The sequence below is a fragment of the Asterias amurensis genome, chromosome 19 (genome assembly GCF_032118995.1).
Source record: "Asterias amurensis chromosome 19, ASM3211899v1".
Lineage (NCBI taxonomy): Eukaryota > Metazoa > Echinodermata > Asteroidea > Forcipulatida > Asteriidae > Asterias > Asterias amurensis.
The window spans coordinates 4,657,340-4,676,021 of record NC_092666.1 but is presented as its reverse complement, the minus strand read 5'-3'; the positions used below and the strand labels follow the sequence as shown (position 1 = coordinate 4,676,021).

The 18,682-nt window shown below is 39.7% G+C and overlaps 1 protein-coding gene across 1 annotated transcript in view; it reads left to right on the top strand.

The window, feature by feature from the left end:
* The window catches only part of LOC139951270 (uncharacterized), a 39,716-nt gene extending 22,495 nt beyond the window's left edge, over window positions 1-17,221 (top strand). Inside the window, exons 3-17 of the mRNA XM_071950070.1 lie at window positions 1,686-1,952; window positions 2,471-2,758; window positions 3,290-3,440; window positions 4,054-4,187; window positions 5,434-5,549; window positions 6,159-6,309; window positions 8,070-8,181; window positions 8,342-8,517; window positions 8,843-8,905; window positions 9,113-9,397; window positions 9,703-9,879; window positions 10,968-11,019; window positions 12,317-12,687; window positions 14,014-15,465; window positions 16,392-17,221. Of these exons, the coding sequence (XP_071806171.1) occupies window positions 1,686-1,952; window positions 2,471-2,758; window positions 3,290-3,440; window positions 4,054-4,187; window positions 5,434-5,549; window positions 6,159-6,309; window positions 8,070-8,181; window positions 8,342-8,517; window positions 8,843-8,905; window positions 9,113-9,397; window positions 9,703-9,879; window positions 10,968-11,019; window positions 12,317-12,687; window positions 14,014-15,465; window positions 16,392-17,221 (4,625 nt within the window). The remainder of the gene's footprint in view (window positions 1-1,685; window positions 1,953-2,470; window positions 2,759-3,289; window positions 3,441-4,053; window positions 4,188-5,433; window positions 5,550-6,158; window positions 6,310-8,069; window positions 8,182-8,341; window positions 8,518-8,842; window positions 8,906-9,112; window positions 9,398-9,702; window positions 9,880-10,967; window positions 11,020-12,316; window positions 12,688-14,013; window positions 15,466-16,391) is intronic.
* Window positions 17,222-18,682: the final 1,461 nt, after the last annotated feature.

Genomic DNA, 18,682 nt, shown 5'->3' with positions numbered 1-18,682 from the left:
ACGACCTCCGGATTAACGTGCCGGAGGTCGTTGGTTCGAATCCCACTCTAGTCAATTCTTTGTTCAACCCCAAAAATCAATTACAAATTTACCCAGTCAGTTTCCCTTGTGGTTTATACTGATATCTGAAACAAAAAGTCGCATCCCCTTAAGGTGATCCCCTAGCTGCCGCTTCCCAGGTTGTATCGTAATTTGGGTGTGATCCCTGGCTACACGGCAGTTAACGGTTGTATGGCTTCTGACTGGCACCCCCAGACAAAGATATTGACAAAATAGGGACACCGCCAATATAGGGCTAGATTGCTCAGTTGGTAGAGCGCCGGCACGTTAATCCGGAGGTCGTTGGTTCGAATCCCACTCTAGTCAATTCTTTGTTCAACCCCAAAAATTAGTTCTAAAGTTGTGAACTTAATGATCTGACATGTTTACAATTGGGCACCTTGAAAACAACTTCTGCTCACAAACTTTACTGTCTGACCATGGAGCTATAAACAATGCAGGACTGACCATAATGTACATTGTACCAAAGCTGTGTTTTGAGAGAATGTAACAACTTGTGATTTGAAGGACTTGGGAGGGCCCTCCAAAACTGTGTGCACACAGGAATGCGTTTCGGTGGTCAAAAGCAATATTTACTGTTTCGGTTGAACTTGCCGTTGGTCAATCACTAGCCATTGAACAAAACAGTTTTTGGTCATCCGCAAAAACACGCCCCAGGATGCAAGACTAGACTGCACATTGGTTGTTACATTTGGATCAAAAATCAGCCGGCAACCACTATAGAAAGAAAACTGATCCCTCTACTGGGCAACTCTCTCTCTAAATACAGCTCTGTTCAATGTCGTCTAATGTGGTTTTAAATAAATGAATCTATGCTAGCCTGCGGCAGTTTTATGATATCATGTGGTACAGTACATTAGGCGTATAGCCTGGTAGCCTACATTGTGCATGTACTGGTAGTTCTTTGCACAGTGGTGCTACCAAACACAAGCCGGCAAAGCTGAATGGCTGGTCCACTCGCTGGAAAATGTTACAAATTTGACAAGTTAAAAAGGGTGATCTTCAAAAGATAAATTAACTCACGAAACAGTTTATTATCACTTCTTTCACGGCTAAATTGATTGTCTATACATTACTTGGCAGAGGCAAAACTTTTTTTGGGATCTACTTATTTCATTTAAAGTTAAACATGCATATGCATTGAGACCTGCTGTTATATTTTGTTCATTGGTGGCTCGACTCGACCACGGACCTCTACGGTTCACTTGATATTATTTATAATCTCAATGCATATGCATGTCATTAGGGACCATTGCCTACAAGCTTTGCTTCTTAAATGGATCCCTCCGCAGTGTCAACATTGTTATGCATCTATTTCTTCAAACCTATGTTGTTAAACAATTATTTTTCATTGTTGTAATAATTTCTTGTGACTGCTGTTTGATATTGTTTTTTTTGTTTTTTTGTCTTTTGATACTGTGGAAATAAAATGAACCTTGAACCTTGAACCTTAATGTTTGTCTCTAGGATCATAGTAGAATTAAGTTGAAGTGCACAGCTTTTCTACTTTTTGTTTTAGTGAAAGCGTCAATTATACTTTCATACCATCATTGAGTGTTTAGAAACCCTTAAAGAAAATGCTTTCTAGCTTGATGATAAAGTTTCTTTCTTTTTATACTCCTCAGGCCCACCAAGATTTTTAAGTACTCCACCAGCTCTTGTCATATTCCATCAAGGAAAAACCAGTGAACTTCAATGCATCGCAAAGGGCACCCCTACACCAACAGTTACTTGGCTCAAAGATAGTGCACCAATTACAGGTGACCATATTCGGACAACAGTCAGTTCCATTGTCTTTGAAGGGGTGCAAGAGCATGATGGAGGGACGTACGTTTGCACTGCGGAGAGTGAGGAGGGGGCAGTTCAGCACACAGTCAGACTACTAGTGCATGGTGGGTAATAAATATTTTAAACTAATCATACCGCCCCATCAAGATCCTACTCTACATGTTTTGTTTGATTCTGTTGGACTGAGGACTGCACTATGTAGTAAACTGAACATGAGATAAGGCATAAGTACATTTGTACACTGTACCATCATAATCAGAGTCCAACATTGCAAGATTGGCTGGCCTTGGTGCCCTCTTCACTTTGGAAGTGAAAGAGGCACCAAGGCCCAAGAGCCGAAACAGTCTTTTCAAAAGGTTTCCATAGACTTCAATATTATCGAAAGGAAGTACCCTTTAAAACACTGAAAATCACCTTTCCCCTTCACTATTTAAGGCCTCAGAGGGCCAATAGACACACAGTGCAAGAAATAGTTTTTTTGTGCCTCCTGTTTTTGTTTCTTTCCATTTTTTCCCCTTTGTATGTTTTTATGTTCAATTTTTTTGTTTTGTTTTTACAATGTAGTAAGTATTTTTGTTCCTAGATAAGTCAAAATATTGTTTTTGTTTTGTCCACTCCACAGGTGCGCCATTTATATTCATCCCACCACACAATATTTCAGTAATACGAGACGAAACGGCCATCTTGGAATGCGAAGCGGAAGCCTCACCCAGTAATATCACCCAACGCTGGTACTACCAAGATGACTACATTGAGACTGTACCCAGTCTTAGAGGGAGATACGCCTTACTCCCAGAGGGGGGTCTGACGGTTGAGAGGGTACGCCCAGAGGATGAAGGATGGTATTCGTGTAGCCCTACTAATGGGTTAGGGGTACCTCCCGTGGCAAGAGGGTACCTCGATGTGCAATGTAAGTATTGTCGTAAAAAATGTGTCTGTCTGAAAATATTGTGTCTGAAAATATTGTGTGAACAATATTGATTTGCCTGAACAAAATGACTTCATTTTCTGCTCAAAATCTCTGACAAACTTGAACTCATTATTTTCTTCCAACTATGATCCCTGGCCATAATTTCATAGAGCTTCTTAAAGGCACTGGATACATTTGCTTATTGCTCATAATACATATTTAGCATAACAACTTACTTGGTTATGAGCAACGGAGAGCTGTTGAGAGTCTAAAACATTGTGAGAAACGACTCACTCTGAAGTAACATAGTCTTTGAGAAAGAGGTAATTTCTCAATCAAATAATTGAATCTCAGAAAGACTTCAGGCCTGAAGCCTTTCTCAGGCACCTGGAAACACGTCAGTTGTGCAACTTTGATGACCAATTGAGGCCAACATTTGCACAGAGAATACTGGTCTTTGCAAAATTACCAACTGTGTCCAGTGCCTTCTCTCTACAATGATGGAAACTAATGATTGTTGTCTTATTTCAGATGCTGCTTATGTTGTGGGCATGCCAGCCAATGCCTACATATCTAGAGGCCTTGATGTTACTCTATCATGCACAGCTGATGCTGATCCACCTGTTCTTAATGTTAAATGGTACAAAGCAGGAGCCGAGATTATTCAACTGCCATCAAATAGGTGAGCTTGGTTTCAGACGACCATGATTTATTTATTTAGTTGTTTATGCTGGTTGCTGATTCTCAGAAAAACAATCTTAATCACTGTACTAGACAGGAACCCGATGAAGAATAGACAAGGAAGACGTTTCAGCTTTAGATGTGGGAGGAAAACCCTAGAGAATTCTAAAGAAACCCACGCAGGCACAATGAAAACCCAATCCAAATTCTGGACAGGATTTAAACTGGGGTCCAAGAGGTGGAAGGCGACAGAAGAAACCAGTTCGCTAACTGTTCAAAGCAGAAATTTTGGTTTTTGTAGTGCAGTCTGTCCTGGGCCGGATTTCACAAAGGTAGTCCTAACTTAGGACTAGTCCTAGGCAATGCTAAGAGATAGGACCAGTCCTAAGTTAGGATGAGTTACTGGTCCTAACTTAGGACTGGTCCTATCTCTTAGCATTGCCTAGGACTAGTCCTAAGTTAGGACTACCTTTGTGAAATCCACCCCTGGGTCCAAATGTCCGGCCATTTACTTTTTCTTGTATTTATACCATATGTCCTTTTTGTTCGTAAGCAGTGTGCAAGTTGATTACAGTTATGATTTTTGTTCGTTTATGTATGTTGCTTGTTTTCAGATATCGCATATCAAGTGAGGGCAGTCTAATCATCACAGACACCGAGTTTAACGATAGTGGGTCTTATACCTGCGCTCCTTACAATAAGATTGGTACAGCAGGGGTGTCAACAGCAACCCTACTGACTGTTAAAGGTGAGTGTATGGTGACTAAATTGATAGCGTTATAAGTTTATCTTAACTCTGGTGTTTTTATTTATGGTATGAAAACACCGTATGGTCACGTTCCAGTGTATATCTGGCGCGACTCAAAACAACCAACGGCACTCACAGCAGCTGCCGTGGTGCCCTGTGCTTTTCTTGTTTGCGAAGTTGCAATACAAATTAGTGTTTTCCTCATAGCAGTGCCCCCTACCAAAGAGAAATGCTATGCCCCTTCAAGAGTGAAGGTCATGTGCCCCTTCAAGAGTGAAATTCAAGGCGTGTGTAAATACCATCCTTGGCCTAATCTGAAAACTGTCAATCAACAACTGAACATTTCTTGATCTCATTCTTCATCGAGTGATAAAAGCTTTGTTTCATCTGCAATCAAACTGTGGAATGATCTTCCCCTATCAACTCCATACCTTTGACTCCTTACGGATCTTCAAAACCAGCTTAAGACTCATCCCCTTTGAATCTGCTTATAAAATGTAAGCCTGTTCATATTTCATGCGAATGCGTTACAAACTTTTGATGTCACAATTCACAACAAATAATTTGAGTAATCAGTTCAGACATGCCTAATAGTACGTTTTTCCTGTTTTCGTACGGGTTTTTTGTAAAAAAATACGGGTGTACGGGTTTTGCAAAAAAAAAAAAACGGATTTGAGCACCGCCAACGCAAGAATACAATTTTCTGCCTTTTTTTTAACTCAAGTTCAATATTTTTTGACACAAATGTTTGTTTTCGGCGGCATACTCACAGCATACAAACAATGATTATACAGTGAGCCCTATTCCTAGCTGTGGTATTCCCCCGTTTTCAACGTTCACCACACATATATCACATAGATTCAGTTGAAATGTGCTGAGCTTCTGCGAAACATTCACAGCGAAAACAGGGCTGTGACTTGAAAAATTGTATCGCATTCGCAAGAAGTAAAAACTCAAAATAAAATTCTGACTTGAAAAATTGTATCGCATTCGCAAGAAGTAAAAACTCAAAATAAAATTCTGTGTACTCTTCTTTCTTCATTTTGTAAGCACATTGGAGTAGGCAACTAGAATGATGGTGCTCTACGTATGCCTTGAATGATTGATTGATTGATTGATTGATTGATTGATTGATTGATTGATTGATTGATTGATTGATTGATTGATTGGTTGGTTGGTTGATTGATTGATTGATTGATTGATTGATTGACTGACTTTTGTTATGAAACAATGTGACTTTTTCCAGACCCGCCGACATTTGTTGTCAGACCTAAGCTAGTTTATCAACGTAGCTTGGGTGATGACGTCACTATGCCATGCTCTGCAGTTGGAGAGCCCAGCCCAACTATCACATGGAGAATGGTAAGGCACTTACTTATGTCAAATAGTCAAAAATCCTTCTTAGAATTTACTTCAGCCTGATCAATTCCAAACAACCCACCCACAAAATGTTGTTCAATTAAAAAAAAAAATACAAGCATAAACAGTGACAAAGTGTCAAAAAAACAGCAATACTGTCTGCTCACGAAAATGCACGCTATTAACCTTCCAGTTTTTACCGGACGAAAGTATTTGACGTCACAATGCAAATCCATGGTGACCACTCAATATGGCCCCCCAATTCTTCTGCTACCCTGTGAAATACACTTGCACCGTAGCAAATTATTCTGAGTACAGTACGCTCTGTGTTCCCCTGAAGACGAGCAGAGTATACTGTTCGAAATGTCAAGACCAAACCGGCTCTGTTCAGAGCTAACACTCCGGTCGTATTTAATTACCTCTACCAATCATGTATGAATAAAAATAAAAATTGAAACATTAATGATTTTAATTCATTTATATCCAGGAATTGTTGCCTGTTAGTTGTCTCTTTTTACGCTGTATTGAATTTCTAGCATTTATATAAAATGTTAGCTTCTTTGTTGTGGTAAATCAAATTAAAGTTGCACTTTTAATTTTGGTTTTGTTCAGCTGGACGGTAAACTAGCTCCATTTCGATCGACCGTTTCTCAGACCAGTCTGATGATTCGCGGACTGACCAAAGAGGATCATGGGATGTATCAATGCCAAGCAGCCAATGAGATCGCTACGATCATCAGCACAACACAGCTTATAGTAGAGCGTAAGTTTCTCAACCATTCCCCTCACCCTCCCCCCCAAAAAAAGGGGGGGAAGAGAAAAGAAGAGAGAAAAAAATCAAAACTAAACACAAACAATCAAAATAATCTCACCACTTCCCTTTTTACCAGAAATAATCCCCTTTATCTCTGTTTTGATTGTTTGCATGTCTTGTCTAAACATGTACAGTGGTAGTACTTAGTAAACAAATATCAAGCTTAGTATGTTAATCTTACAGTTACACTATGTCAAGATTTCTGTTTGAAAAGGTGTTAATAATTAATTAATAAGGGGATCAAGACATTTGGTAACTCTACATGTATGTGACCATTATGAATCCATTGTTCAGGGAACTGTGAGCAAACTCAGACTAACGTACACAATTGAAATTTACCTGGTAAGCCTGCTGCCACCAAGCGTTCCAAAGTCCCCTAGAAATATAATGATTTTGCCACCCTTACTCAAAAATGACCAAAAGCATTTAAGACATATTAAAATGCACATAATGAGAGAAGAAGATATAGAAATAAGATTGGTCACCAGGCCAGTGCCCAAGCCGTATGGATGTTGTTTGTCACGCCAAGAGAGAACTACAAGTTACTTAAAGACCTGCTGGCATCAGTAATGTTTATATTTTCAGGAGACAGTCACAGCATAACCCTACCAATGTAAAAGAATCTTTAAACCAACTTGAAAGGCAACCAAGAAAAACAAACAAAGTGTTGACTCTGATCAGATTCAGTCGTTTTATTCTCAGTATTTTGACTGGCTAGCTGTTGGCAGAATACCGCACTCTATGAGTCATACACATTAACCATCAAATTCTAACTTGTGTTTTCTTTGAGTGTGTTATTAATTATATATACTTTAAATAAGATAAAAACATGTACTTTGGCAATGCAATCAAAGATAAACTAGCTGTATCTACTCTACAAACAAATGAACATACCTCTAACTACAGTCATAGCGTCTCTGTCTGCAGTTGCATAGGTCAAGTTTAAAGTGCACGACTACATGTATAGTTCTTGAAATTGTTAATGGCCTGAACCTTCGACCTAACCCTTTCACACAAGAGCAAATGTAGCATGGTTGTAAAATTTTACAAATGATGTACGGATTATTTTTTTCAACCGTCAAAATTCTCTTGCAAATTCTTGTCAAACCAAGGTCAAACATTGCTAGATTTTACAACCATGCTAAAATTAAGCAAAGGTTCCCAGTTAAATTGCTGTCGTGTGAATAGTATTTTGTCCAGATAGTCCTGTACACTTGTGTAGCTTTGGAGAAAGACTCTGCTGGGGTCAAAACGTCAGGCCCTTAACTATTTTTTTTGCATTTATACCACGGGTCTTTTTAGTTGCTAAGCATTTTGCTCCGAGTATGAAACGAAGCACAAATCGTTGCTACCTTAGGAGCTTTTTCCAAACCTACTGTAAATGTTGACCTTGAATTAAATAGAGGTCATTGCCTTTGTTGCCCCCCGTCTTGGCCTTGGTGCTCCTTAGTTTCCCATAGACTTTAAGAATTTCAAAATGAAGTGCCCTTTGCAAAATGAAAGTGACCTTGCCCTCTAAAAGATGAAATTTCATGCCTGGTTTAGGCTTATCTGACACCAAAGTCCACCTAATTAATGCTTCTTGCAGAAAATGTTTCTTAGACAAAATTATCTCAGACCCATTTTTTTTACAGTGTGAGGTGTGTGCCATTTTGACTGGTAATTTTTGTGTGTGTTGCTTTTCATTCTTATTTTCATTCTTATTTCAGTGACATCTCCTCATAAACCATTGAATGTTACCGTGGTAACTACCATCAGTTCAGCCCATGTTTCCTGGCAACCAGCCTATAGTGGCGGCTTCACACAAACATTCACCGTCTGGTAAGAGGTTCTTACAAGTTTTATCTTTATTTCTGGATTTTATTTTTAATCTCCTTGAGACTTCATATTTTCTTGGCAAGTCAATGGAAATAATATTTGTGACACAATTGAGTGAAATACAGTTCAAAGGTTGTCTTTCTTTTTGTTTTTTTAATTTTAGGTATCGTCAAGGTGAAACAGATTCTGATTGGTTGAATCTTCCTTACATCCCAGAGAGAGTCAACTTTCAATTGGTCAGCGGCTTGGAGCCCAGTGAAGAGTACCAGTTTGGGGTGGTTGCCAGTAACCAGCTTGGAGACAGTGATCTTAGTGACGTCGTCACAGCCCTAACTAAAGGTACTGTGACAATCGTTTAAACCTAGGTGAAGAGAAACATATTATGGTTAATTGTCAAGCTCAAACATAATGATTGTTTCTGCACGGGTTTGTTCTGGTTTCTACAATAAATATTTTGTGAACAAAATTCTGTATCAAATAATCAACCACAGGGGAAATTGATTGGGTAAGTTTTAATTGGTTCAAACAAAGAAAAATTCCGAGAAGTCGGACATCTGGTAGCTGGCATGGGGGATCCCACCCAAGTTTACGATACAACCTCGGAAGCGACAGCCGGGGGATATATCCTGTCTAACTTTGATTTGTCTCGTTCAATTCTTTACAGACCCTGAAGTTGTTGTGTCACCGACAGATGAAACTGGCAAAACAGTCATTCCAATATTTTATGGTAAGTTTCCAATATTTAAGAAAACTCACGGGGTCGATTTCACAAAGATAGTTATGAATTTAGGACTATAGTCCTAGGAGTAATTATAAACTTTATGCTAGTCCTAAGTTTAGAATTTAGAAATCCACCCCTTGTGATTTTTTCATGAAAAAAAAAAATCTTCATGAATATTGCTGTTATAATTTATTTTTGTTTTACTTAATACAGGGTTGACTCCTTCACCTCCGAGAAACCTTACCATCACTTCGTCACAAGAGGGTCTCATTCTTGCCTGGTACCCACCAGCCGTCTGGGGTCACTTTGTGGACCGTTACTCCATCGAGTACCGGCTACATGGTCCATGGGTCGTTCTGTATGATCGAATTGACGGGGATCAGTCAACTATGGTGCTAGGTAAACTACTGACAAATATGACGTACCAGTTCCGGATGTTTGCGTTCACCCCAGCATTGTATAGCTCACCGAGTGAGGTGGTTACCGGATTCACTGGAGGTATGTAGGGTACCAGGGAGCAATTTCAAAACCCACAAATTTACTTAGTAGGAGGTCGAAAGTTTGCATTGTGGAAATATAAATAAGAGAGGTTTGCGATAACACCATGCGAATAGTGCTAGTTCAGCTGGTTGACAAATCTAATACAACATTTTTCAATCACTTTTCATCAACACTACTCAAAGAGACTTTCACATGGTGTTATCGAAAACTGCATATTTAATCTAGTGGGAATAAATTTCATTTGCCCTCTGTTAAAAATTTGAGTGTGAAATCATAAACTATAATTTGTTTCCCGTGTCCAGGTATCGCTGCCTACATCCCACCCAGCCCAACTGCCAAAATCCCGCAGTTTGGGGAACCAGGGATATTAGCTGGTGTCATAGCAGCAGTTTGCTTCCTTGTTATTACTCTTCTACTGAGTCTTATTGCTATCTGTGTATCACATCGACGGAAGAAGAGGAAAAGAATAGCTTTGTTTAGTGAGTATCAGCGAGTCTTGGCTTGTTATCACTAACATCTTCTTAAAGGCTTGCTTAAAGACGCTGGACACTGTTGGTAATTGTCAAAGACTAGTCTTCTCACTTGGTGTATCTCAACATATGCATAAAATAACAAACCTGTGCAAATTTGAACTCAATTGGTTGTTGAAATTGCAAGATAATGGAAGAAAAAACATCCTTGTCACCAGAGTTATGTGCTTTCAGATGCTTGATTTCAGGACCTCGGAATCTAATTCTGAGGTCTCGAAATCAAATTCGTGGAAAAATACTTCTTGCTCGTTACCAAGTAAGTTTTTATGCTAACAATTATTTTGAGTACTTATACCAATAGTGTCCACTGCCTTTAATAAGCATTTGATTATTGATGTATTCATGTAGTTCTACATGAAATTGAGACCTTGTTAAGCACTGTGATGCCATCTTTGTTCTGTGATGCCATCTTTGTTCTGTGATTATACAAGTACTAAAATAGTTTGCAGATTGTCGTATCAAAGAAATTAAAAATTTGCATGGCCTTATTGAAGCTTAACTGGTTTGCTGTACATTAGCTCTGCATGTTTAAAGATTATTTTATTGATAGAGACAATGTGACTATATATTTATTTCCAAATTTGAAGCCACCCTTGTGAGGTGTCTTGGCTCAGCGGTCTAGGGCGTTGGACACGAATCCAGTAATTTGCAGAACGGGGGCTCAAATCCTTGCCTGGCCTGTTGCGACACTTGTGTCCTTGAGCAGGCACTTTATCATAATTGCTTCTCTACACCCAGGAGTCGAAATGAGTACCGTTGAGAGCTGGGGAGTAACCAGCGATGGAGCGTCCTGTCCTGTTCAGTTATTTAGTGCCAAGGAAACCAGATATAAACACCAGTCAGATGAGCCATATTGGCTCGGGACAGCCTTTACAATTCTTAAAAGATTTTTCTGTACAATGACCACAAACTACTGCATAAAATACCTAGTGTTTAGTACTTTGTTATAAGAGTAGATGATTAAGTTAACATTTGTCTGAATTTGTCCTGTGTGAGAGTCGCTCTCATCTGTAATTTGTTGTGTTCTGTGTTTCCAGGTATTGCTGTCCAGACCCCTCAACCACTAATACACAGATCCCCACAGACACCGTAAGTTACCTACCTAGTACCTAGGCTTCCTGTATTCTAGTCACACACATGTAGTATAAGACTGACTATGTTTTCTGTTGAGAACTTCCTAAACTGCATGGATCTTGTGAATGAAGTTTGAGAGTTAAAATACAAATGTTATAAATTGCTCTAATTGATCTGGCTGGTGAAATGATGCATTGTTCATTGAGCATTTGAAGCCTAATGTTTCCAAATACTTTTGATAAGATTAGGGCCCAGTAACATGGCTCTGGTTACTGTAAGCAAAGAATCATCGCTTACGGAAGCAGGGAATTCCACGCTTACTTCAAGCCTATTTCAAGAGTTAGCGGGTTATGTTTAACTTGTGCGCGTGCGTACTTTACTTTAAGAATCATCGCTTACGGAAGCAGGGAATTCCACGCTTACTTCAAGCCTATTTCAAGAGTTAGCGGGTTATGTTTAACTTGTGCGCGTGCGTACTTTACGTTACCAGCGCAGAAATTTGGCGCTTGCACAGTAAGTGAAGTGGTGATTGTAAATGTAGAATTCAGCGTTAAGGAGAGCCATGAAATCAGGCCCAAAACATTTCAAAATAATTTTGTCAAATACAATTGTTGCAAGACAACTTTTACAGGTAACTTGGATGCAACCAACTGCAGTGCATGCTACAACACTACTTTGGTAGCACATGAGTTAATTTTTCACAAAATGTCTTATGATTACAAAGAAAAATATGTAAACATTCATCAGACATTAAAGACAATGGACACTATTGGTTATTGTCAAAGACCAGTCTTCTCACTTGGTGTATCTCAACATTTGCGTCAACGAGCAAACCTGTGAAAACTTGAGCTTGATTGGTTGTCGGAGTTAAGAGATAAATATGAAAGAAAAAAACACCCTTGTCACAACGAAGTTGTGTGCTTTCAGATGCTTGATTTCGAGACCTCAAATTCTTAACTTGAGGTCTCGAAATCAAATTCGTGGAAAATTACTTCTTTCTCGAAAACTACGTCACTTCAGAGGGAGCCGTTTCTCACAATGTTTTATACTATCAACCTCTCCCCATTACTCGATACCAAGTAAGGTTTTATGCTGATAATTATTTGAGTAATTACCAATAGTGTCCACTGCCTTTAATGCCTCTTTTTTTTTAAAGTTTGCCTGCAACAGGTTGTCTGTAAGTTGCCTCGTGTGGCATGGCCCTTACAGTCAACTCATGATAAGACTTTACAAGGTTTATGTCGTTTTGCACCTTAAAGTAGCACTTCAAGAACAATATTTTTACCACCTGTTTGTAATAATTACTTTGCAGGTCCCAAGAGACCCCCCTACCCACCCCTATCAAGCAGCCAACAGGCATCGTCAACAAGCTCATAACCAAAATCTCCCCCAAGCATAAGACCGCCAACGCCTCTGCCCCCCACCCAAGTCGCCAAGCGCACCTCACCTCCAACGGGAAGTTACCCAATGGTGGTCATGCTGAACCAAGCATCAGTGAGCGACTTCTTGGTCGCTCATCTCAACGCTCGGCATCGTATAAACCTGAGGGTGAGGACTCACGGTGGATGGTGGGGAGTAGAGACAGGCCAAGACGTCTTGCATCGGAGCAAGCTTTAGAGCTAGATGAGTTTGAATCGTCAGCAGGGGTGTATTCCGTACAGGACGGAAGGATTAGATCCCATGGTAAGAGCTTTCTGAGAAAACATGTTTGTTTTTATTTCCATTCATACAACAAATAATAAAAATTTGTAATACAAAAGGCAACACTAAACTAAGTTATTCACTTGTTGGTGGAAATGCGTTTTACTTTTCAACAAAAATCAGTTTGAAAAAGACACATTCAAATTGTTCAGTTGGCAGATTTGGTTTGTGGGATTTGAGGCATTGCATGGTGAGGTATCAATATATATTTAGTTTGCGGTAACACCATGGTAGATACACTACCTGATGGGTAGATTGACGCCACATCTAAAAGTATACAAAGATACCAACAAGTGTGATTTAGTTTTGAACTATACAATCACTTTGAAAACATTTCTTACAAAATTTAACAACCTGCTATGGAAACATTATAATTAACAGATCACTTTACAGATCTAGTTTTTATTATACGCACAGAGATACCAACATACACGATTTGGGCGTAGCAAATACGATTTCGAGCCGTGACTACGACGCTACGATAATACTCAATAAAACACGCTAAACAAGCCGCCCAATATAATTTGATTAAATCGTACGATACATGCAAACAACGAATGAACTATTAAGTGGAAATAAAAATTAAGAAAAATATCCAAATAATTGTAACAGAAAAGAAAAAAACACTTTTACTTTTAGAACGCAGTGTTGAATAATAGCGGCGAATTCACTCGAACAATATACGTGTCTCGACGTAATGATTGTTGCGTGCCCTCTGATCCCCCGCTGGCTGGCCGGATGAGTATTTTTACGCTAGTGCATTGCTGCAAGATCGTACCCATTGATCTCTATTACACCATGGGGAATAGTGCACACGTGCGTGGGGAATGAGGTGTGTGAGCTAACGTGTCACAGTAACCTCATTCCTCATGTATCCACTATTTTTTTTTCACTGGCCATTATAAACATTTGTAGCTGTTCTGTTGGTGCATACAGAGGTAATTGTTATTTCACGACAATGCCTGAAAATGAGCTAATTAGCATTGTAGAGAGTAATAGAAAGATCGGTTTAGGGAGCCCAGCCCAAGCCACGCTCGCCCTTAACTTTTGGGAGATGCTACTCTTTTTTAAAGTTCAATGTTGGCATTTCTGTACACACAATAATGTTCTTTGTATGCACTAAACAATTAGTGCTGTCCGTAATAAAGAAATACCCCATTGCATTTTTACCTTCTCTCTACTATACACCATAACCCCGCTACCCCTAAACTTATATCCACCAGCTCTTTCTTTCAATCACGCTTTACCAATTTTCATTTTCTCACTCCATCTATCATAACCACTTGGTGCTTTGTTTATTTCTTTCAGGGAGGTACAACAATGACCGGTTACAGCCACATACCACTCAGTCAGATAGTAACTCAGAGGTAGAGGGCGCTAGAGGGTTACACCCAGACTCCGCCCATCCAGTCCGAGGTGATTACGTCTACTACCATGGAGAAATGTTCATCACAAGTAACTCTGAAGATAACGAAGATTACGATTGGGCGAGTGAATCGGGGACAGTTGAAGGGAGTGGTGAAGGCGGGGTCGTTAACCATGCCCTAGAGGTAGATGAAGTGGGTGTTGTCACACCACGATGCCCACCAGCGGCTCAGAATCAATATGTAGATATGCCGACTAGAAACACGTGGCAATGGGATCGGGATTGGGCTGATGATACATTGAGTCATCGTGAGAGTAACACACCACTCCCTGCTTACCACGACGTCCCACAACAACCACAGCAACAGCAGCAACGATCCAATAGCCGCAGTGCCACTCTGCCTAGACAAAGTACAAGAAAAGATATCCGACGATTGACCCGTGATGATTATGGGAGTGAGCCACCTCCTGCTTATCAGAGTACCCCAACATGGTCGGACAGCATCAGTACTATACAGGGGAACTCACCTCGTGCAAGACACCCTGACTATGAATATAACCAACCCCTAGAAGAAAAATCAAACTACCGAGTCCCACCAAATACGGAACTTTCCAGGGGGCGAGAAATTAGTCCTTATCGCAAGTCATCTCCAAATAGTAAGGACTATGATGAGCTTAGAAATAGTCCTAGGAGAACAAGTCCTGACAGGAATTCTGGCGAAGCTGCCTTTAGAAATAGTCCTACGGGTAGAAGTCCCAACAGGAATCCTAGCGAAGCTACCTTCAGAAATAGTCCTAGGAGAACAAGTCCTAACAGGAATTCTGGCGAACCTACTTTTAGAAATAGTCCTAGGAGAACAAGTCCCCACAGGAGTCCTGGCGATGGTACCTTAAGAATTAGTCCTACGAGAAGTCCCATCAGGAGTCCTGGCGAAGCTACCTTTAGATCAGATACTTCAAGAAGCCCCGAGAGGCAACCAAGACCCCATCGCCAAGAAACCTATTTGAACCCAAACCTCTCAAAGAGATCTCCTGAGATATCAGGGAGCCCAATTCCTGATAGATCACTGAGCCCATTTCCTGATAGATCACGGAGCCCTTATCCCGAGCGTTCACGGAGCCCTTACCATCATCGGGATAATTACCCATTGTATGATAGAACTAAAAGTCCGAGGAGAGATGGGAACTTAAACAGGACCAAAAGTCCAACATCAGACGATGATCAAAAGACCCTGTCGAGAGGAAGGCTCGGGCGTGATTCTGGAGGATTCCGTAAACCTGTTGAGCAGGTGATGAAGAGAAGTCCAGCGAGATCAGAGCAAGGGTCACAGGGTTGGACAAACCCACGGTCACCTAGAAGTGGTGCTACATCTTTAGAAAGCTATGCAGACCCAGGTAGGTCAAAATCAATCGATCAGAAGACATTTATATAGCGCCGAAATCAACAAAAATTGTTCAGAGGCGCTCAAGACAGTTTCATTGAATTTAATTAGAATACAAAAGATAACATTTGAACAGTTTCTTGAAAAAATTGAGTTTCTATTCTTGTTTGGACGGCAGGCACAAGTCAATGGCAGAATAGCGATTACACAATCAATACTTGATATAAAATGTCCATGCCAGCCTTAGACTCATTCTTGCCCGAACATTTACCCTTATCATATCCCTTTTTAAACGTATAGCCTTCTCTCAACCTACCAAAACTTCAATCAATATTGTGTCTGTCCTTTTGTCACTTATTTTTGTTCATTGTGTATCACTCAAGGAGAAATAGAATTGTAGTTTCTTACAGAGGAATAGAGGAAGAATTTCTTTTAGCCCAAATGTGTCTTTGACTTCATTCTTGAAATTTCTTGTCCTAGCAAGATTGTTCCTGTCTTTCAAATACCACCTCAAATCAGTCCCAAGATTTAAGTTACTTCATCTTCATGAGTTAATGATTTAAATGTGAAGTTATCAAATGGCCAAGTTATAATACAAGTGTAGTTGAAACAAGGAAGATACTGGTTGCACTTAGAGACAAACTAATTATATTTGAAAAAATGCATATGAACTTTGGTAGCAACATCTCCATTGCTACGAAAGCTTATGCGGGTTATTTTGATGTAATTAGTCTGAAAGTGCTACCGCTACCTTGTTTATCTATGAGACTAGAAACGCAGCTGTCTCGTATCAGAGTGTTGTTAGTCAGATGTATGCTCTACCACCTTGAGTGAAGTTTAACAAGTTCTGTTTGTAGTCCCGACAAATACCTGAAAGTTTTGCTGTTTCCAGTTCCTTAAGAATTCGACAACAAATTTCTTTTTAAAATTTGTCAACAGATACACTGCAGGGAACGTTCAGGGATGCTGATCCAACCATCATTGAGCCTACGCGCCGACCACAAGAATGGCATTCTGTGAATGGCCATGCGTCTCCACAAGGGGGCGCCATACCTAAAAGGTTTCGCACACCATCCCCATCAAGTAGGAGCAAGCCCAAGATTCATGAGAGAGTTACACCTCAAGGTGGTAGTAAATCCAAGATTTACCAGGAATCGTTGTCGCCAGACTCAACTGAACGTCCGAAACGTAGCAGTCTTTCTCCTAGAGATGGTAGACAACTTTCCTCTGAAATCCCCTCGGAACCTTCTCTGTCGCCAACCACCACACGAGGGAGTATATCATCTGTCGACAGCCGACCAGGCTCCACTAAACCAATCCCATTACCCCAATCCTACATCTCAGCTCAACGAAGCCTTCTCTCACCAAACAGTCAGTGTTCTGCGAGCAGCGGTTACGCAAGTCGCAACACCTCTCAGAGCACAAGCTCCAGAGGGCGCACTAGCAGCGTTCCAAGCATCCATGACCCGATCGATAGTCCCTTCTCGGATTCAGCCGGACCCTTCTCAAATGTAAGCTCCAAGGAATCAGAGGAACCGTTTTATGAGTTTGACCCGATGCTAAGAGAGTCGGAGCTTCTGGATGCCTTGAAGAAGTACTACGAGCCGGTAGAGATAAAGATTCCAAACGACGAGGTGTATCAAGAGGGTACAGGTAAGGTTGCTAATATGGAGAAGAGATGCGAGGAGTTGAAGAGAGAGTTTCAGGAATACCAACGACTACAAGATGAGGTTAAGCGAGGGAGTTTTAGACTCACCTCAAGCGTCTAGCTCGTTGCTGGACAGACCTTGCAAACTCAATGGTTTCATTAGGTACATCGATTTAATTTGATATACAAGCGTTCCATGTCTGTGTTATGAATGGTCAAAGGTGATGTACAGTGTAGTGTCAGCTTGCACTTTCACTCGTCTGCATGCAGCGTACATGCACAAGTGTGAAAGCCAAACGATAACTCATGTTTCCACATTAAAAATTGAAATTCGAATGAGCAAACAAAGATTTAGATTTTCATAAGAATGATCATTGTAATTCAGGATATTTTAAAAATGCTACTTAATTTTGTTTATTGTTGTGTGGCCATTTAAATGAATTGGCCTCATTCAATATACTGATGTGTTTTTGCTCAATTTTTTTCCGGTATTTTTTAAAAATATTTTACATTGATTGATGAACAAAGTTTTATGCAGATTTGATTTGTTTTTTAATTTCCCCACCAATGTCTCAAGGTTTAAAACTTGTACTGGCTGTAAAGTTTTTACTTCAGAAACACGTTTTTTTAACAAGTGTTAAAACATTTTGTACGTTGAACAAAATATTAATATTTTAATTTGTTTTATAACTTTGGTCGGATTTTTTCACAAATGTTGCCAGTACTAAAATGACCAAGTATAGGCTGGAATGGAAAATAGTTGGGTACCTCTGTTCATTTATATTTTCAGTAACCAATGTAGTTCATGAACACGAGGAGTATGACAAAGCTGGATATGACACGATGCGATGTATTTTAAAGATTATTTTTTTACAAAATTTGGGGAGAGAGTAACACTGACCAAAGTTTAAACGAAATTTAAGCATTTTCACTTAAAATATTTTTTTTGTTTACATCTTACTGCTCAAAAGACTGAATTCCAGCATTTTTCACTTAAATACTTTTTTTTTTTACATCCAACTGTTCATTAGACCAAATTTCAGCATTTTTACTTAAACATTGCCTTGGATCGAGCAAGTTGGTTTATGAAAAGTGTTTTAAAAGTAGAATATAATGTTCCACTCAAATATGCCTTGTAATTGCATGGTTTCCCTTATACGTCGTGAATTAACATGGCACGCTATGGCACGTGGAGTCAAGTTTTTGACTCAATGAAATGGCCAACTGTGTTAGTTCGCAAGATAAAAGGAAAACCACACAATTTCGAGGCATTTTTGTGTGGATCATTATATTCTGCTTTTAAAACATCTATCTAAATGGTTTCAAAAGCTTTTCAAAGTTTTTTTTTTTATTTTTTTTTATACAGCAAACTCGACCGTGTTTATGCCTTTAGCAATGATCTGAATCAAGGTCGGACAATAACTTTTTGTGGGAAGGGGAACCATTCCACTCACTCAAGTTCAAGATTTGAGGAGGAAAATTTATTTAAGAAACTGACTAATGTAAAAGACTATTTCGGATGAGAAATATTTTGAAAAATCTATTCAGCATTTTTAATCATTTTCATATTTTTCACGTGCCT